The sequence below is a fragment of the Ylistrum balloti genome, unplaced genomic scaffold (assembly GCF_031769215.1).
Source record: "Ylistrum balloti isolate Yb309-2 unplaced genomic scaffold, AGI_CSIRO_Ybal_v1 Utg370728, whole genome shotgun sequence".
In the NCBI taxonomy this organism is placed as follows: Eukaryota; Metazoa; Mollusca; class Bivalvia; order Pectinida; family Pectinidae; genus Ylistrum; species Ylistrum balloti.
Window position 1 is genome coordinate 138,157 of NW_026782431.1, and position 22,337 is coordinate 160,493.

General features: G+C 35.1%; 1 protein-coding gene across 1 annotated transcript; it reads right to left on the reverse strand.

The window, feature by feature from the left end:
- Positions 1-2,054: 2,054 nt before the first annotated feature.
- Positions 2,055-20,123, reverse strand: LOC132557824 (vigilin-like). The gene is made up of 24 exons (XM_060222350.1): positions 20,049-20,123; positions 18,131-18,376; positions 17,883-17,991; positions 17,559-17,674; positions 16,985-17,191; positions 14,363-14,578; positions 13,815-14,021; positions 13,497-13,604; positions 13,192-13,296; positions 12,968-13,046; positions 12,218-12,357; positions 11,826-12,044; positions 11,500-11,586; positions 10,642-10,773; positions 10,228-10,446; positions 9,469-9,555; positions 9,173-9,307; positions 7,824-8,042; positions 7,249-7,396; positions 6,897-7,036; positions 6,342-6,581; positions 5,986-6,207; positions 5,440-5,658; positions 2,055-4,415 (listed from the first exon to the last, which is right to left on the reverse strand). Exons 2-24 carry the CDS (start codon positions 18,326-18,328, stop codon positions 4,185-4,187), a joined length of 3,783 nt encoding a protein of 1,260 aa, XP_060078333.1. The 5' UTR covers positions 18,329-18,376; positions 20,049-20,123; the 3' UTR covers positions 2,055-4,184.
- Positions 20,124-22,337: the final 2,214 nt, after the last annotated feature.

The window sequence follows — 22,337 nt, forward strand, 5'->3', positions numbered from 1 at the left end:
ATTGAATTTATGGATTTCAACTCAACAGTATAACAGTTTTTTATCCTGCAACTGCATGGGCTTCGGTAAATGGAATACAGCTGCTACATATACTTTTGCTGTATTCTGGCCGAGCGGAAATACACTGTATGTTTTTGCGTGCGTCTGTGACCCTTTTACAGAGTTTGCACCTTTACTGAATATTTATACAGGGAATTTTATACATAATTCAGATCTTTACTAAAACCTTTAATCTTTAATGTCTTTCTTATGTTCTCTTTTATTTTTGTACATACAGTTCCGAGGAACTATTGTAGTAGAAAACATTGCATTTGGCACTAAATACATTAAACCGCCAGACACGTATTTGTTATGTTCTCCGACCCATTATCACTTCAACAGCTGATCATACATTCATGCATCAAAAGATGACAGTCAAAAGCTACATTTGTTTTAAAATACAGCTTACATTTGCAGACTCTGACCATGTATTACAAATAGTATTACCGGTTACAGTTTCTCTTTTTTATAACTACAAATTTACCAGATATATCTTATGAAATAAAGTCAAATGGAATGAAGTGCACACAAGTAAATAGTGAGTTATCCTAGCAGATGTTCATAACGAAATGTGTAACTTTACTGTGCATACTGAATATGTTTTCTAAGAGACTTGATCTAAAGCACTGATACGGGCCCTCCAGGCCTCTTACTTTACTTACAAAGATGTTTTTATATCCAATGTCAGCTCTAAACTTTCTTTATCTCTGTTTCATATTTTGAAGAACAAAAACCAAGATAAGAAATATATCTCAACATCATATCAATCACATGACGTCACTTTCGAGATTCTGACTCCACGCAATTAAGCTGCTAATTGACAAACTTACCGGTCACGAATTTTTTCAATTTTTTTTTACTAAGAACAGCAAATATAAGGGGCCAAATTATATTAAAAGCTCTTGGGTGCACCGAAACCGGAAGAGTTTGAAACACTCCTCCTAAGATCAAACTTTGTTCTAAAAATCAAGAAAAAAATAACATTTTTCTTTATTTAATTGATCGTAACTTTTTTCTGATGCCAAATTTGACAAATAATGTTTGCTTAAAATGACAAATAGATTCCAATGAACAAAATAAGTGGTAAGCCTTACGGTGAACCCTTGCCTTGTTATGGAGCCATTTCTGAACCTTACCTTATACCCTCAGTAAATGTCACAAATTCGATAATTCAGGCCCCATGGGCCTTTTGAATTTTTTAAGTGCTATTTCCGGGGGGGGGGGGGGGGGGTATATTGGGGTGCTATAAATGCCACATTGTTTGGATTAAATCGGGTCGTGGGCAAAATTCCATCGTTCGTGAAAGAGGTCCTTTCACTGAAATCAGTTGAAGGGTTTTTGAGAAGTCGAAAATGTTAAAACTGTTAACGGGCAACGGTGATCTCGATAGGTCATGGGACTTCGTCGCAGGTGTTCTAAAAATCAAAATGTTGCAATTAGTGATTAAGGGAAACTTCTCTATGTAATATGATAAAGATACGTCCAGTATCCCCCATCCCCGACCCAAGAATTTGCGATAACAAGTTCTTGTTTACAGACGGACCGATAGTCTGCCAAATTACTGAGCAACTGAAATTTACATAACGACATTTGAGAAAGATCTATTCAGAATAGTCAATAGTATACGTTCATTGTCGAATCCAAGATGGCCGTCTGAGCGCCATTTCTTCCCTATCTGTCCCAAAATCAAAAAGATTCAACTTGGGACCACGGAGAAAATACACCTACTTCCAGAGAAAACCCCATTCAGCTATATACCAAGAAATTGCGATGACAAACTTTCATGGTCAAAATCAAATATAGTCATTGTCAGCCATTTTATTTTCCTCGTCAGTCCCAAATCAAAAGGTCCCAACTACAGCACTTAAGAAAAATTTTAAGATAAGTTATGAGAAAGCTCAGTGCTGTATTACAGCTCAAACTTGTTTACAGACATATCACAGACGAAGGGCGATTTGAAAAGTCCCAGCATCTGATGATGGTGGACTAAAAAAGTGAGCCAAACACCAGTAAAATGTATTTTTTTCTCCATTTTTATTTTTTCTGTTGATGTGTTCTGGAGAACATCGAATCACAGTAAATGTAGGGTAGCAGGATAAGAACGTAGTTCTTGACAGGTCGCTGATATCCTTAAATCATAATGTGTATATGGGTAATGTGGCAATAATGTCTCTTGTATAATCAAATTTTTACATAGTGTGTGTAAAGTGTGAAACAATTGTGTCCAATGTTACACAGCTGTGGGTAAACCATCAACAACTTACACTAAAATTCTAAAATCAACAATTGAGAAAAAAAATAACAAAGTCTGTTTGCACAACCATACATACTATTACTATGGCAACATTTGACAATTGTAATAGAAACATGGCTCTAGTTGATTTACCCAAGGCAAATATTTGACCTTTACCATGGTGACAGAAGAGGTATGCTCCTGACCAGAGAAAAACTATGTGGACCTTGTGGTCAGAACATAGCTCATATCTAAATATATATATATTGCATAAATGTTTATCATGACAAGAACCCTCTCACCACAGAGATGATATGTAGCCCCGATAATACCAACACTGTGGTGTGGGGGATCTCACAGTGATGGAATACAGTGTCACAAGTACCATCATGAACGGTTTTATGGTCAAGTTCTCTCATCTAACTTTTTCCTTTTATTATTAATACACATCAAATACTGATAAAATATGCATTTCTTATAAAAAGTTAAACAAGAGGTTTTTTTTTTTTTTTAAGTCAATAGGAAAGAAAATTCAATCTGTGAACATCACAAGTTCCGAGTTGCAATGAGTCATCTAAACTGCACATTTACTCGAACACTTTTATTTTTCATATGTAAAAAGGTAGAGTGACTAGTTTTAGATATGGTTAGAGTAAATATTGAAAGATTCGTACCATTATGGATAGCTGCATTTTCACAACAAACACACTTCATTAATCACTTGGAATCCTATTTCACATATCAACCAGATATTAAATGAGGTTTTCTTGTGATATGACAGATCTAGGGTCACCTAGATTAGATAGTTATCAGATATATGATGAAACATGATTATTCTATTGTAGCACTAACACGACCACCACCACATAGAACCAAATGATTTCACAGTTCACAGGATCAACATAATTGTTGCTGATGTGCACAACTACACATCAAACCATTATACACTAAACGACCTAAGCAATGATTTGAAAAAAAAAGTACTAAATACAAAGCAGAAGATATTTAGAACCAATTACATACATGATAATTGTACATCACAACTCGCCTTCAGTAAATGTAAATATTTACTTTTTCTGTACAAGTAAAAGCAGACAACACAAAAGGGTTTTAACATGCCCAAAGAAACTGAAAGACTTTTCTATGATCAGTAGTTGGTGTTTCCAATGAATAATTATGCTAAGTTAATTGAAATTCTTCTGTAATAATTTATTGTAGAGCAGCATTAAGGACCCAAATCCATTTGTAAGCATCATTGTTAAAAATTTCAATGATAAAAAACTTTAAAATGCTTGCATAACAAACAAAATGTACAGATTTCACAATAACATTGTCATGATAGTCTTAACAGTATCCATATACAAAGAAAAAAAAAGGAGAATAAGGCAAAATCAGCCTGGAATCTATGTTAGTTATATCAAATATTTATTTTTCGTATCGATACATGAATCACTTTAGTGCGCACCACAGTCATACATCAAACATTCATTCAAGCTCCATAATAACCCGTCCCCCCTCCCTCATCCATTAAGTACAATAATCATAAACAAAAAGCATTGTTGTTGCAAACAATTATGTAAATGAAGCATTGCAAAGAATGTTTACAAATCAATAGAATGGCACATTTTAGTCCTTTCTATATATAATATCCCTTCAAAGTTTTAAATACTTTTCTGTTTTGAGAACATCCCTGCAGGATTATTGTATTTTAAGATAAGTCTTTCCAGATACTAGACAATGGTAAGTCTGACCTATATAACCTAAAGGAAACAGCTGACAGGTGACACACTGGGTCAACTGTCCCAGGAAATATAGGTGTCGCACACAGGGCCAGTCAAACACACATATGTTATAACACTGTTGAGAGGAAAGAAATCAAATCTACTGTGAACTTGAGTTGGGTTAGCAGTATCTACTTCTTGCCAAAGGCTGGCGGTCCCCAGGCATGACCAGGATTAGGATTAGTGACAGCACCAAACGAGGGAAACTCTTCAACGCTGGTGGTATCTGGAACCACATGCCATGGGGCGCCAGTAACAACAAAACCATGTTTGGACTCGGGTTGACCTTTGCCGCCACCAACCTGCCTACTTGGTGGTTGGGTAAGTTGCCGCATTGCCTCCTGGTCAATAACATCCTGGAGCTGTAAAACAGTTATTGCCTTTAGTGTCTAATAAAATCAATGGACTCATGTTTCTCAAACTAGAATTATCCTTCATCTAATTAAGAATTCACCACTTCAATACAGCTCTAGACTAGTCATTTAAGGATTCTCAAGAGCATCAAAAGGGTTGTACTGTCAATGTTTATAATATAATGAGAATTTAAGATGACTTGGTGTCAAACCAGTTGAAATGAGAGTACTGCGGGGTTGAAAATCATACATCTGTCACAAGCTGAAGAAATATTTGCTATTTACTGTATTAAAAAAAATATGAATATGGAAATAGTAATAACAAGTCAAGCGGGTAACAGTGCTTTATGTTCTAATGATAAATTAAATCATTACCAGTTTTAATGATATGTGAAGAAAACAGAGAAACCCCAAGCAAAGATTTAACTCCAAAAATGAACATTTCACCTTTTAAAATTGTTGAATCAAAATACTACACGTTCATAATTCCACATTGAGATTTTCAAGTCAACAATTTTAAAAGAAAATTGTTGAAAACTCATCCCAAACCTGTAAAATTTACGGTGCTATTAAGGAAAATGCAATTTCTTGTAACAGATATAAAGCCCAACAGGTTTCAGAGAAATTGGTGAAAAACTGCCTCTTGAATCAAATTGCTGCATAGGAAAACCAAATTTCATGTAATGGTGACTAAGTCTACAAAGTCCCAAAGAAATCCACCGAAAACAGTGAGGATGGTTATCATTATGAAAACAATAAGGGGCAGTAAATATCGCTAAGACAGTTGAATCAAATTGTTCCAGAAAACAACAAACAAATCATTGTTATTGAACCAAATCTCCAAATTTGATTCAAAACAACGAAACAGAAGGGCAGTCAATCTTCCGAATAAACTCAAATTCAGCTGACTTCATGTCATGGTGATTATGCCTATCAAGTTTGAAACAGTTGAAAAATGTGGAGGAGGTTTCCAGGCGAAGTTTACAACAAACAGAAAGGCAATGCCATACTACATGTCAAAATGGTAACTTACAAATTCCTCTTCTATGTTGAGCAGATAGTCCTGACATTCTGCAACAGCTTCCTCTGCCCCAGTGATGAAGATGAGATCAGGATGATCAGATTCAGATCGTGGAAAACGTACGTCAACCTTGAACTGTTCCATCAATTTTCGGATGTTGCGTCCACGTGCTCCAATGATACGTGGGTGAACTCTGTGGTCCACAGTACACTCCATGGTTACCATTTCCTCCTATAAAACATTGATAAGCTACGATTAACAACGTAAAATGGGAAATATCAATTGCATTTCTGTTATATCTGAATTTTTTCTCCACGTTTGATTTGTATCAAAACCAAATATATTCCAAATGCACAAAGTTGCGTAAACATAGGACCTAAAAGGGGACTTTATAAACAGCTTTAGTTTAATTCAACTGAAAAAGTCTACAGAATAACATCCTCTATAACCTCTTACCCAGCCAATTTCTCTACTCTAGTTACATTGATCTTTATTATCAAAATATTTTTGGGCTAGCCTCTCTATCCCACAATTGACAAGATTATGAATTTGACATACATATTCCTGTACGATCTTCAAGATATCCTCTTTAGCAGCTTGTGTTGCCTTCTCATAGCCGGTGATGGTGATGGTATTCTGGGCACTGTCATCACGGTTGGGGAACTGGATGTTGACATCATGGTCCTTTCGTATCTTAGAGATAACTGCACCTCTACGTCCTATGATCTTCGGGTGGAGACTATTATCAACTTCAATAGTGAGTTGAAAACTTTTAAGTTCCTAAGAACACCAAAAAGAGAATTTTAACTTGCTTCATTCCAAAGCCCAAACTTAAAATTACAAATAAAATGAAAGCACAATGTAATTCAGGTAAATAAAGTGCATTTGTCAACTTTCAATAGCAAGATTTTTACCCTATCCTCCATTTCTCTCTCCAGCTCCTCACATCGATCTGAAAGAGCAGCCAGAGCTCTGCGCACATTAGCTGGAGGACCTGTCACTTTGACTGTCTCACAGTGATCCATAGCTGGTGGAATGGAGATGTTGACATCATATTCCTTCATCATGCGGCGTACATCCTTACCCTGTTGTCCTATGATGAAACGATGGAAGTCGTACCTGATGGTCATTTCATCAGTGATGGGTACAAGTGCCTGAAAGTTATTCAATTAAATAAAGTTACACACTTGATGACAATTTAATAAGTTAATAATTGTACTGATAAAGTTGTGAACGAGATATGTTTTGTTATGCTGGAAGTAACAAAGACTAATTTTAATGAAAACAATTTCTTGCATGCATATGTTAAAGTCCCCCATAAGCTTATCTATAGAGCAAGTATTGTGTAAATAAGAGAATACTTTGGAAAGTAATCACATGAAAACCAAAGCATGACAGAAAAATAGTCTCATGATGTAAATAATTTCAGGTATGGGAGGATACATGCAATAAGCAAATCATATGCTTACCAGCAGTGCTTCCTTAGCTTGTTCACAATTTTCCAATTTGCCTGTAATGACAATGATGTCATTTTTCTTTGGAGACTGGTCAGAAGAATTCTGCATTTCACCATTCACTTCACCATTTACCATACCTCCATCCTTATTTTCTGTACAAACAATCCATAATCAAAATTCAACATTCTCTGTTGTAGCTTTCCTACAGCTGAATTGAAATTTTGAATGGAAAACAATGAAATTACAGAACAAAGAAGTAAGATGCAAAAGCAATAAAACTGTTTTCGTAACAGAAGAGATATCTAATGTAACTTCAATGGAGATTAACATCATTTGCTTGATGTCAAATCAAGCTGCGGTGTACCTTTGTCTCCATTGGCTATAGGTCTTTCTGGAAACTTGATACCAACATCATAATTGCGTGTGATCTCCTGAACATTTGAGCCACGTGTGCCCATCACTGTGCGGTGGTGATGCTGTTGGATCACACAATCCATCGTCACCTGCGAGTCCTGAAATAACAGTTAGATTGGTCACTTTTTGAACATTTAATAGCAGGGATCAAGCAATGTGCCCTTTCTGAAAAGGGGGAATATTTTAACTTGAGGGCAAGTTTCATTGTGCTTAATTTTGTCCCTCAAAATCCAGAAAAGAGATTTGCATATATCCAAATACTTCTCTACAAGTCAAACTTCTCATGAAATTCCATATTGGACAAACAGGGCAAAAATATCTCAATATAAAGTGTTCCAAAAGAGAAAGTTTTTTGTGTAAAATGTCTGAGTGAAGAAGTTTTACCTAGATTTATCCCTGAAATCCAGGGATCAATAACTGGATAAAATTCCAACCTTGCCACTTAGTGAAAAAGATATAAAGAATTCTGAGTGTTGTATTTTTGCAAGTCTACATTTACAAAAAGTAATGTTTCTACAATCTTACCAGATCGGAGACAATTTCTTGAATGCGTTTCTTGGCTCCCTCAACACAATCTTTGGAGCCCTTGATCACAACTCGGTCACTTTTGACACCACTGCGAGGAAAGCTAACTGTCACACCTCCGTACTGCTCTGCAATTTGTCGGAGAACCTCGCCTCTTCTTGCTACAAAGTGTCTGTGATGTTTTGGGTCAACATTCATCTCCCCCTCAACAATGTTATCCTGCAAGGAAACAGACTTTTATGAATAACTCTTTAGAAAAAAATATATACTGCACTTCATCCCCATTGATGCACATGCTGTTCAATCACAATAAGCAACATGAATAACTCACCGAAACAGATATGACTAAATAATCAGTTTTATTCAGGTATACCAATGTAATTGATAAATGCTCCTCATAAACCGACTTTAATGCACACAAAATTTTAACAAAGTTTGAAGCCCTGATACAGTTCACATCCCCTTAGTATGAACAATGTATATACCAAGTTTCAAGATCCTTGCTTAACTGTGGTCAAAGTTATGCTCTGGACACGAAAGTATGGACCTGAAAGGACAGTATGACAAGGCGGCAACTAGGTGCTCCCCCCCAAAATTGTCAGTGAGCATTAAAAAACCTGTACTGTTAAGTGTATCCTTCACTTTATTCTAACTGCCTTTCTTCTTGTACAGTTAGGATTTCCATTAAATTTAGTGCTGAAATCTTGTTTCATTCAGATTTACCAGAAAACTCACAACACCAAATGATATCCTTCAACAAGTGTAACATACTGGCGAAGTGTTTGACCTCATTATTCTAATAGATATTTATGATTTCCAATACAAATCTTGCTCACTCCCCAGCTATAAAAAAGGGGCTTGTGTGCTACAATGTAAATGGAAAAGAAACGAAAGCATTAAGAAGTTGTACTTCAGAACACGTGTAGGCATGTAGTCATCAAGTCGAGTCTTGGATGCAGAGATTCAAACAGGGAGAGAGGTATTTTTATTGTATAGGTCACTGAAGATGGTTATCAAATAGTTGGAACACTAACCCGGTACCAACCAATCCTTGAACCAGATATCAGGTTACCCATTCTGCCACTACTTAAGTACATTTATAGTCGTCAACATGAGGCATGGATATTGATATATGAATAGGGTAAAGGGGCTTTTTCTGTACTGGACACCGACAGCAATTATTGAATAGATGACATGCTAACCAGACAACAATGTCAGTAGTAACCAAACATTCTGTTAATCAGATAAACCCAGTTACTTGTTCTTGCACATAACAGAACTAAATAAACCACTAGCAAGTTTCATTAAATTAAAACAAATAGAATATAAATAGTTACAAAGTTACACACTAGGTTTTTAATGAGACCTTCCAGTTCCACTTTAGCCATGTCAACAGATTCTTTCTTGCCAATAATGCTGATGAGTTCTTGGTCTTGGTCCTCAGAACTAGGGAAGATAACTCTGGCCCCTGTCTTTTCACGCACCTAGTAAACAAAATTAAGGGCACCATCATAATCAATTTCCTCCAAGAACTATTCATTTGACATCATTAAATCTAGTGTTAAGATCATCAAGTTTTAGAGTTTATATTACAATGAAGACCAATCAAACATGTTAAGGAAACCAACAACAGTTATCAACTTACCTTCCTGATGTTGGTGCCACCCCTGCCAATGAGGAATCTGTGATACTCTGGCTTTGCTCTAACCTCAGCTGTGAAGCTTGATTGTTGCTATAATAGAAAATAAACCTTGTGAATTGCCAAATGGGACCCGGGCTTTTAACCACACATCAATAACACTATTTCTCCAAGCAAGGATAAACCAAGACTACAGGTACAATGTTCCAGGAATTAGCAGTGTAGAAGATGACTCCACAAAGATTTGTTGTACTTCTGATGTAAAGCACATTACTTAACTAAAGTGAACCTATTCTCTAAGTATTAAGTTCCAGTGACAGGTAATGTAAGAGATAGAGTCAAGACAGATTTTTTTCTTTGATGCAGGTCAAAGGTCAAAAGGTAAAGTGGAATGATCTACTTTTTATAAATACAATCCCCTGCCCTCCACCACCAAGGTGAGCTTCTACAGAAAGTATGAAATTCCAGTGACTAGAAGTGTAGTAGAGAAAATGCCCAGAGAAACTTCTTTTAATATAAATAAATTTTTATTGCCAGAGTGACCTTATTTTTGAGAAGATCACTTTGGTGCACCTCTACCTACATATAAAGTTGTTTTAGATAAATCCAGATATGACAGCATGAAATGGACACTACAGCCACCACTTGTTCCCGACGTGGGACTTTTCATTCATAAATGTACCCTATCAATCCCTCCTATAGTTAGCAAATATTGAAAAGCCACAAATGGCAAGATATTAAATCAGAGAACAAAAATGTGCTTACTTTCTCAGAAGCCAACTCCATCAATTGCGATTTGGCATTTTCGACATCCGCAGTTGGTCCACGAATAATAACCTTGTCGCTTACGTTTCCCTCAGAAGGAAAGCGAATGATGACACCTCCACATTCTTCCATAATAGCACGAATTAGCCTTCCCTTGGCTCCGATGATCGAGTTGTGTAATTTGTGTGGGATGGTTACCACAGCTTCTTTAATGTTTGCCTAAAATTCAAGAATTATTGTTTGAAAGTGCGACTTTGAAAGATGAAACATTTAACAGCTTGTAACAGTGTAGGTAATATAGCTATTATCAAGCAACAGCTTCTTTCAGTAACATTGTTTTACTTTTAGAATTATCAAGGCAAAAATATTTACACAGGCAAGTCAATATGTCTTCTTGGTCTAAGAAGCACTTACCAGATCTTTCTGTATAGCCTCAATCTGTGCTCTAGCAGCCTCCACATCAGCCTTTTTACCGGTGATCAAAATGACATCTGATTCACTGTCCTCACTAGGCAGGTCAATCTTAGTATTTGTGTCCTCACGGATCTGAAACACAGGTTTAAAATAATATAAATAATTGGATTGTAAACCCAGGTAAGTCAAATTTTGTCATGTCCAATTTGATGCCTTTAGGGTACAGAGTCATAATTGGTTATTTAATAAAGGGGACATCAGAAACATGATTAGGAACAATCACACAGTTCCACAAACTTAAAGTATTCCAGTTATGTATTCTAAAAAGTGGTGTGATATTGTATTAGAATAAATTTCCACAAATTCCATTAACCGTCTAAGCATGTCTTAAAGCATATTTTTGTTCTCTTCTCCATTCGCAGTAGGTGTCACTGGTCCCTATACAGTGAACAACAACAGTACAAATGCCTTTATGTGAATTATGGACAATATCTTTAGTCTCTACTGAAAACAAAATTTGATAAAAAGTATACCAGGTAGTATCTATTGACAGACACAATGAGATCAGACAAAATGACTTGCCTTCCTGATTGTAGCCCCTCCTCCTTTACCAATGACACAGACACAATGAGATCAGACAAAATGACTTGCCTTCCTGATTGTAGCCCCTCCTCCTTTACTAATGACACAGACACAATGAGATCAGACAAAATGACTTGCCTTCCTCATTGTAGCCCCTCCTCCTTTACTAATGACACAGACACAATGAGATCAGACAAAATGACTTGCCTTCCTCATTGTAGCCCCTCCTCCTTTACTAATGACACAGACACAATGAGATCAGACAAAATGACTTACCTTCCTGATTGTAGCTCCTCCTTTACCAATGACATTCTTGTGGAAATCCTTAAATATGTGGACATGGGCCTGGTAGTTACTTGCCACCTGGAGGTAAAAAATAACTAAGAAATCTACAAATTGCTCATAAAATCTAAATTGATATATATCTGTCCCAATAATTAAACACCATCTTTTATATCTTCCTGTTACCAGAGATGCCTTTGCATTCTTTACTCCAATATTCAATGATCAGATCAACACTTCTTCAAACACATACATCTAAAATATACTCTTTTGCAAGTTTGTCTTTATCACATATTCAAGTCAAGCTGAAGAAATCTTACCATATCTTGTTGTAATTGTGAGAGATGTTTGAAACACTTGTCCACATCATTCTTTGGTCCCCTCAATGTAACAATATCACTCTTTTTTCCAGGATCAGGGAAGGTGATCTGGACTTGATTAAAGCGATCCCGGATCTCTCTGATATTCTCCCCACGGGCTCCAATGATGGAACGATGGAAGCGCTGCTCGATCAGAATGTCTTTGCTCTTTTCATTTTCCTGCAAATACAATACCTCCATTTTATTCAAATAGCAAATAACAACAACATGTCTCAAAATAAATCTTCATCTAAAAAAGTATGTATTATCACATATATATATATATATATATATAACATTGTTAGATGAAACATATAGAAAGCAATCAAAGCTGAGCAGGTAAAAAGCCTTACCATGCGCTGTGCCATCTCCATGAGTTCTTCCTTGGCCTGAATCACACCTTTTGGATCTCCTTCAATCCTAATGATGTTGCTATGTTCAGTGTCAGATGGTATCTTAATGGACACTCCAGTGTCATTCTTAATCCTTGTAACTGAAATATTCATCATTGTTCTCATATCAATTGCTTTCATTAGAATCAGTGCAAGAGAAAATCTTGACCAGCGGTCACCATGTTGGAATTTTATACTTGGATACAACCTACCAAAATGGAAAAGGATTGATGTATATATTATTAAACCATTGATAATACAAGATGGAATGTTTTTTTCTGAAAAATCATTAATTAAGCCATTTGTTAAGCAATAATTTTAATTATCTCTATAATATAACACAGATCAGTAAAATGCTTTAACATTTAACCAGGAAAATAATAATCCTGTATTCCAAATTGCCCAAAACAATTTTTTCAAATAAATAAAACTAAAATAACAATTTGTGTACAAATGAAATGATACCAAAATTATTTTCCCTCTTTAATATAATAGTTTGAAAAGTCTAAAACAAATTTTTCATACAAAAATAAAGCATTCTTCTAATCCCTCCCAAAAATACAACTTTCTATTGTCATTATTTTCTGTTACTAGAAAAGTTTCAGACTTTCACTTAACTGATGATATAGGATTGAATTAACCTTTAATATGATGGTGAGCTTATTCTGGAGATTGGACCTATACTCGGTAAAATACATCAATCTAACTCACTGTTCTGTCCAGCCTTTCCGATGATGTGCTTGTGGAACCTTTGATCAATGTTTACTTCTGTGAAGTCCATGCGCGATTGCTAAAATCAACAATAGTTTTAGTTTTCGTCTTAAAAATCGTTTGCAATTAAAATAATTTGCAGTCTTCAAATACAACCATAAACGTAGGATATCTAAATGTTGTTATATTAAAGCCTATATACTCAATGTTTAGGTTTTACTCACCAGATCCTTTACAACTGCCTCCAATTCCTTGACAGCAGATTCTACTTCCTCTGGTGGGCCCTCCACAATAATCTTGTCTGCTCCATCGGTGAATTCAATGTGTACCTGTAGTTTGAAAATTTAACAGGTCAAAAACAATATTCACATAAAGTACAAGGACATACAACTCTTGCTTAGTGGTAAATTTATGCATTGAATAACTCAACACATATACAATCTTTATCAAATGTCTTTCTATGTAAAACATATATTTTCTTCAAATTGTCATTAAAAATAAATTCAATTCATTTGTCCTTCATACTGACCTTTGAGAATTGTTCAGTGATCCTCCTAACATTTGCACCCTGTCGTCCGATTACATACTTGTGAAGCCAGGTTGCAGCCATAACCTCCGCAAACACAACGCTGTTGGCCTGGAAATTAATTTAACAAGATATATTTTCATTCTAAAGTCAAATCATGAGTTAAGATATAAGCTACTAACAATTTTCATCAACTCTCTGAAATTAGTTGAAAATTAATAAAAAATTAGAAGAAAAATACGACAAATGCAGTTCTTGATTTTTTTTTTACAATTTTTTGTTGGTTGATGCAAAAATAGGACTCATAAATTCATACTATACCTTAGAATAAACCATGGTGAGTGCTGGTCCAAGTTTGTCTTGTTCTCCACGAAGAGTGATGGTTTCAAGTGAACTATCAACTGGTGGTACCTCAACAGACACTCCTGTCGCAGCCAATATTTCATGGACCCCGTTTCCACGTGGTCCAATGATGTATTTGTGCTGAGACTTTCTCACCTCCACAGACACTGTCTGACACTTGCGCTTCTGCATGAAAATAAAACAACTAGCATGTAATTATATTCCAAAGAACCAGCTAATGATGGATTTCCAAAACATAGTACAGAATTTTGTTCTCAAAATTCATGTTTATTCAACACGGTTTAAAAAATAAATATATGGGGAGTACATATCTTGAAATAATATAAATATCTGCATTTCACTCTGTATTTCTTGGAATAAATCAAGTCATAATAAGTAACATTGGCAACATCTACCAGTACTATTTCTCTTTCCTTTCAAAAATACTATGGGTTGATATAAGGGATAAGAACAGCTCAAAATTTTCTCCCCTGACCAGCCCCAAGCCAAGCCACTGCAATATCTACCTTCTCTTCATAAATCTTCATGATGTTAGCTTTACATTTGAGGACTCCTTCAACCTCTCCGGACACAACAATCTCATCTTTCATCACACTAGGTGGGGGCATGTGGATTTTGGCTCCAGTTTCCTCAATCCATTTCTTTATATTATCATTTTTAGGTCCACAAATGAAGGGATGATACACTTTTGGTACAGGTAGACGCTCAAAAGCCAGTTTAGCCTGCAAAAAAAAGTCAGAAATTAAAAAAAAAAAAAAAGAATTTTAGCTAATACTGATAGCTTGTTTACCCGTTATATAGGCAATTATTTTTTACCCCAACCACCCATACAACAAACCCAAGCATGTATACAATATCCAATAATTAACAACATTGAATTTGTTACATCAAGCAACCCCTACAGAATTTTATTTTCCATGTTAACACGACACCCACTAAAATTCATTTGTTACCCTTTTTTCTCTTCCAAACACATGTTGCTTACCTGAGCAAAATTGTTGTCAGTTTTCCCAAAATATTGATACTAAAATGGTAAGTATATTTTTCTAAACAAGGATGAAGATTGTTAATGTTTCCTATTTCTGCATGCATAAACACTAAACATAAATGTTTCAATACAGAAAAAAGATCAGTATGTTGCCTTGCATTTCAAACAGGGAAAGTTGTTAATTTTCTATCTATTAGCTAACACATGTATACTGAAAGTTTCCAAGATGACAAGTACTTCTCATATGCCATTTTTACCATTTCTGCCATGTGTTGCCATTATTTCTCATCATGTCAAATCCAAACAAAAACAAGCTGCCGCAAAGCGTGGCATTATCCCCCGCGCACATGTGTTGGTATGGAACCCAAATATGCTATATATAGCACTGTAATAATTTGAGACTTCACACACTTATGTATCAGTACTTTGCACGTGAAGGTCTATTACAGTGAAAGCACTAGTAGAAAATAATAAACTCATATCTCCTCAACTTCAACATTATAGATATATATATAGAGATATAATTGAAAATATAGAATCAACACAACAAATGTATTTCAGTAACATTTCAGGCATAACAGCTATCTTCAGGCAACAAAAGATTTACTATGTAAGAGATGTAAAACATGTAACAATAATGATCACACTCCGAGGGGCCAAAGCCTTGAAGTTGTAGCTCAGAAAAAGCCTTCTTTTGAGGTTTTTAACTATATTTTTGCAAAAACTGAAAAATTATAATAAAAAAATGAAATGTTGTCAATAGCAAAAGGTTCAACTATGGCACTAAGTTAATATGTGCAGAAAGTTTTGTGAAGTAGAGTGGAACGGTTTGGAAGTTATAGCCCAGAAAAGTCTTTTGGTGTATTCTATGTTTCCATGGTAACAGAAAAAATATAAAAAGTGAAATGTCGCCATTAGCAAAAGGCACAACTAGGGCACCAACTTAATATATATAGGAAGTTTTGTGAAGTTGAATTGAACGGTTTCGAAGTTATAGCCCGGAAAAGCCCTCTTTTGGTGTTTTCTGATTATGTTTCCATGGTAACAAAAAATATATAATAAGTAAAATGTAGACAATAGCAAAAAGCACAACTAGGGCAATGACTTAATATATACAGAAAGTTTTGTGAAGTTGAATTGAACAGTTTCGAAGTTATAGCCCGGAAAAGCCTACTTTTGTTGTTTTCTGACTGTTTCCATGGCAACAGAAAAAATATAAAAAGTGAAATGTCGTCATTAGCAAAAGGCACAACTAGGGCACCAACTTAATATATATAGGAAGTTTTGTGAAGTTGAGTTGAACGGTTTCGAAGTTATAGCCGAGAAAAGCACTTGGACGGACGAACGCACACACGCACGGTAGGACGGACAGAGCCCAATTTAATAACCCCCGCATATGCGTTTCGCGGGGGATAATGAAACAAACTTGTGGCTAGTCCGCTACATTATATTGATGTGATTTTGTATAACAAAGCTCCTACAAGTCAGCTTTACTAAACCGACACAACGCTTCTAATAAATGGGCCCATTGATGTTTCAAGGCAATTTCAGCCAAGTCATGTGGACACCTCATGTATATTTGAGTTATCCTTCACCATTATTTTTCGAAGTTGTGTTAGTTCTCGCATCTCACAAGAGTTTCAAAACCAGCACCAGTTATCTCCCTTGAGCATTTGGACTGGGAACAAATGTGCATTTAGAATAATAAACTAACAATTAAATTTTTATCTCTTTAAAAAGCAAAACAACTGAACTGTTCGTCCCACAAAATATGTTTTTATGTAGCCAGTTTACCCTCACAATTTAATTTTCTGGGATTCTCGTTAAACCAGTCACCCATTAGTTTAATTTGTAACTGCACAATTCACACATAAAATGCAATCTAGTGTTGTCTCAACAACCCACAAATAAAAACAATTCATCTGTTTCCCGACCCCTCCCACCATTTAATTTTGTAATAATCTTATCAAACATAGGTTTAACTTTAATTCAATATAATCTACATCATATTAAAGTTTCATCAACCATCAATAAGCTAAATCTGTCTTCTTTGTATGAATTCAATTTCAGTATAATAACTTTAATGCTATATTGCTTTTCACATTTCTTTAGTTTTAACGTGAGAAAAAATTTGAAGTACCTGTTCATCTGATGTAATCTGTATCTCATGTCTGGCCTTGTCAATGCCTTCTTTGGTTCCGGTAATTTTAATCATGTCGGAGTTCTCCTCTGGTCGAGGGATTGTAATCTTGGTTTGTGTAGCCAGTTCCAGCTCTTGGAGTTTCTTACCGCTTTTTCCAAGGATGAATCTGTGGTGTTCTCTTGGTATTTTCAACAAAGTATTAGCCTGAAAAAAACCCAATAAAATTGGCCTGAGAAACGGTCAATAAAATTGCGCTCAGTAACAATCTGTTTTATTTCTTCTCAGAATTTTAATTCAAATTTACATTTTGATGACAAACTCCACAAATCATTCTTGCTGCAAATTATTTTACATGTATACTTGTAAAACAGCAAATAATTCTAGTCTGCGTTAAGAGTACAACATACTTAATATACCACTTTTGCCAGATACTTGATGAGCTCTTCTGTAGTCTGACACACTTTATACTCTTAGGGAGGACACGTAATTTCATCTATTTCAGTATCTAAGACACCACTTCTTTTTAAATTTAATCAATTAGATCATTCGCATTTTGAAATTTCAAATTTACCTGTGTCTGTAAACGACTGACAATCTCTCTCCTGGCTTTCATAACATTTTGATCTTTTCCATGAATTACCACTGTCAAGCTCTGATCCTTAGCACAACTCATCTCGATGGACACATCTAAAAAAACAATTTTAGTCAGTATAATTCCAGGTTATCAAACTTCAATCTGATACATCTAATACATTAATGATGGAAAGTATGTGTGGTATCGACTAGAAACTTCTAAATTCAAGCTTTTCCCATTAAGTATATAAAGATCAATGCAGACTCTTGCATTTTGTTGATTTCACCAACATTCTGAAAGTTTAAAAATACAGATACATACTGTTACGAGCCATTATTTCTTTACAAATCTTTGCTTGGTCAGTTTCATCTCCAAAACTCTGTTCATTGAATTCTTTATATCTTCTTTCTTCCATAGGCACAGTAAACACCTAAAAAACATAAAGTTGAAGAAATATGATGTATAAGTATAATCAGACAAGAAAATGTCTAATTCCTGAAAAGAATTCTTGTAAATAAATGTCAAAATTAATTTCATCAAAGTCACAAATAAATGTAAAGGTTCTCTACCTGAGTGCAAGTTGATGTTTTCATTGTCATTTTGTTACTCCAGATCGTCTTCTCCATAGCTACATTCAAATTGGGTCCCACTGCCCCAAAAGTGGCAGCGGGGGCAAGGGGGGGAAAAGCCTCCCCATACTGTTGGGGCTTATCCGGGTCATAGGCCTCTGCATCGACATTCCGGACCACTTCTTCGTTTGTAGCCATGTTCTGAACTCGTTATCAATTGGGCGATTCCAAGTCGTACAGTACAGACTGAAATAAAAGGATCAAAACAAATGTTTATTTGTTTATTATTCAGTGAAATCTTTCAACAGAACTAGTAGAAATTTTCTGTGAGACCCATCATGTTACTACCTTGTTATCAATGCAATATCAAACATGACAATTTTTTGGTACCTTCTAAAGCCATTTAGAGTGAGAATTCCACCAATATGGATTTGTGAAATTATCCGACTTTTTGTTATGAACACATTTTCACATTTGTTCCACAAATTTCAAAGGAGATATATGAAACTTAAACAGGGAGTAGTCAATGATTATTGTAAATCACACCTTTAAAACTTTATGGGACACTTGTATTTTTCAGAAGTAGTTAATGTTATCAACCTTGCAAAATGCAATAGTTAAAGTCCAAAGATAATAGAAGTATTTAAATTACAAAATATTTGAAATTCTCAATCTGACTCCAACGACGAAGATTATTCTGTAAGCAAGTTCTAAGGTGAGAATGCTTTACTTAGTTGCTATAAACACAAACAATGGCCGACAGTGGCAATTTACTAATTTGTGAGAAAAGATCATCCACAAGGTCGCTCAAATCGTTATAAGATTATAATTTAATGAAATAAAACCTGTTAAAACTGTTGGAAGGTGAAAGATTACAAACAGAGCTGTCTCGACTCAGGCAGACGGGTGTTATGCTCAAAGTTACACTCACTCCCACCCTAACAGAAAACTTCTATTTATTTTTTGAACCCATTCAAATGAATATTTGGGTATATATTCCTGAACCATCCTTTTTACATCCTTTTTGAGATGTTTACATTTCAGATGTGGCAGTTTCATGTAATATACTTATAATACATCATATGCATGTTGTTACAATATATCTAAATTAAACCAATGAAGATGATGAATACAGACTACATATATAGACGTGTATTTTCTGAACCATTCCTATGCTAACTTGAATGTTTCTAATTATTCCATCACTATTAAGCTTACATGAAAGTGTGATTCTTTCTTAGATATTCTTTTGGAAAATAACGGTGTAGTTTATATAGGCTGTTTGAATGAAGGAATAAATGATGCCCATTTAAGAAGTATGAAAGTTTTATATAAAATCTGAAGCTGGACAAACTTGTAAATACCTGAATGATCAATCAAAATTACTTCCAAACAAGACATAAAATAGCAAAAACTACTTCACGCAAACGTGTTGTACTATTTTGGATAAGGATTCTGTCCTACAAACCGGTTTTCAAGTTGGTAAGCGGCCTGTTGTGGGACCTATATACAGCCAACCCTACTGAAATTTATTTAATATTTATAATAGGTGTGTCCCACTATCAACTTAATAGGACATTGTTTATAACTTTCAAATATTGGGATATAACAGCTTTTCGCACGCACTACACCTAACTCTGTACTGAAGTGATATCCCGGTACCACCCTCCTTTACTTCGGTGTCACCACATCCATCTAGGGTCCGGCGTCAATTTTTTTATTGAAACCCCATGCACATTGAGAAAAAAGATACATTTAATGTATACATGGTTAAGTTTTATCATGATGTCATGTATTTATCAAGAGATATGCCACATATATAAAACGGATTGCGAAAATTTTGACAGTTACAGGAGCCACGTTGGCAGAAAATCTAGAGAAACCATGTTGACGTGTCTGACATTTCGGCATTACTTACTGTACTGCGTCCGATAAAGTCCGTCCTAGGGTAAGTTTGAATGTGTTTTAAGCTCCAATGTGACTGATTGTCAGCCTGAAAAAAGAAGAAACAGTTTAAATATCTATACATACAAGTTTTCAATCGACAGACATCACTTCTACAACATGTTTTTTACCTTCCACGAGAGGAACTAACAACTCCTTCTAGCAAGTACGCGATATCCTTGCGCGAGGCGATCGTCCACGTAAACACATTTTTGATTGGCCAATGTTAGGATAAAAAGGTCAAAGGTAAATATGTCAACCACTCGATGCTTTCCTTTGAAACTTTGACGTCGTATATGTCCCGATGGACTATTTCTTGAATTATCGGTAATGTTGTGAGAAAAATGCTTGTTGGGAGGAAAGCAACTAACTCGACGGTTTTTGTTATATTGCAATAATGACAATAACACTGTTACGTCTTTAATAATTCATTCATCTCAAGTCGGTCATGTGTCAAGTGACGCGAATGTGACGTAAAGAGATCAGGGTCAAAGGTTGGCCCCCAAATACACCAACACATAGGTAGTCCTGATTACGTCCCTTTCACCAATCTGCAGACAGGACACGAAAACACGCATCAGACAAATTTTAGTTAAAGTTTACCAGTCATAAATAGCGATTTCCTAATAACGTTCATTGAAGAGTAAACGAAATTATTTTTTTATCTCGATTATAACAATTCTGAAGAAGAAATCCGACGAATGAAAATGCAAGGGCTGGAAACAATATTAAGACGTAAACGTGGTGGAGAGGCTGTTAATTTTTGTCAGATGCAGAGTTCCGGAATAAAGATAATACAAATGAATTTCTTTCGCGTGGAAAATTACTCAGCATTTCAATGTCATCTAACGTTGAATTAATGTTCTTCCTTTTATCTCTCATGTTCAATTTAGAAAAAAAATGGTTATATAATTTTTGAGAAGAATTGTATGATTGTATTTAAACACAGCAAGGCTAGTTAGCTCGAATTGATTGGTTGTAGCTAAGGAGATACTGAACGTTTCCTGCCCATCTTTTATATGTGGTAGAAATGTATTCCTTGAGTGACACCTGTCAGTAGCAGGACCAAAGAATCGAGACTCAGTAAGTTCATAATTGTTCCTTGTCGCCTTACTGTTATGTTGTGCAGCGTGTGCAAAATCATTATTTCTATCCTTCTTATTTTTACTGAAGGAAATTTAAATGGACTCTAGAAATTCAATTTTAAAAGTTCTAGCTATACATTCTTTAAAGTGTATGTTAAAAGTTCTCCGCGTTGAAAGTTTAGACCCAACGTTAGCGGAACGTATAAATGCTGACATGGATTTTATAGTGATGTGAACAATTAGTAATATGAACTCAAAATATACCTGAATCACATATTTGTTATAATATTTCATACGTTTTTAATATTAAAAATGGATATTAGTCCAGAATCCAACATTCTCTACTTGACTAGAAAACAAACATTGCGCTGTGTTCTTTAAATGATTCATTTTTTAAAATTGAAGTCTTAAACTTGCGTTCCATTGGGTACAGGTTTTTGCCTCGATCTTTGTCCGTCAAGCTGATCATGAGATGTATGCATCTTTATACAAACTTATCTTATTTACGCGTCTTCTCTTGAAACATTAAACATAGACATTTTTTCTACAAAAGTGATCTTTTATTGATAACTAATACCATATTTACATTTTATGATTTAACAACATGTAACAGATAATGTACAATATACATAAAACAGTACGTTTGTCAAACAGAACTAAATGAGCCATTCTGTAATGAATTATTTGAGACAGATTAAAAATGAATATTATAATTTGAATGCATATTAAGACATACAGCTTCATCAAATGATTATTAACCTTTACAGGTTCATCATAAAAATGTATGGTATTCAAAATGACTATGACAAAGTTTCACCGCGAGTTGATTGCTAACCCCAAGCACAAAGGCTATGAGTTTTTGTCCACAGCCGTGACAAACCAGCCATTCCAACTCAGCAAAGTTCAAGGTCAAATATTTTATTGTACTGTCATTCAAATAACGTAAATATATGTGGTATTCATAGAAATCTACGTCACGTAATAATGTGTCCTGTCAAATTAGACTTGATTGAGTATAAAAAAAAACCCTAAACTGAAATGTTACTTGACTGAACAGTGAAATGGTGATCTGATATAGTGTTACACATTTCACTACTTTTTTTAACATTTGAGTATGTCTGTTTCGCTGTCATGCTCAGTTACGCACACAATCGTACTAAAACATTAGTCTAAAATCG

Excerpts from the sequence above, each read along its gene's own strand:
- LOC132557824 (XM_060222350.1), bottom strand. The coding sequence starts at position 18,328 with ATGGCTACAAACGAAGAAGTGGTCCGGAATGTCGATGCAGAGGCCTAT. Across the intron at positions 17,992-18,130 it reads AAACATCAACTTGCACTCAG|GTGTTTACTGTGCCTATGGA; the intron begins GTAGAGAACCTT and ends TATGTTTTTTAG. Across the intron at positions 9,556-10,227 it reads TGGAGTTGGCTTCTGAGAAA|CAACAATCAAGCTTCACAGC; the intron begins GTAAGCACATTT and ends TTTCTATTATAG.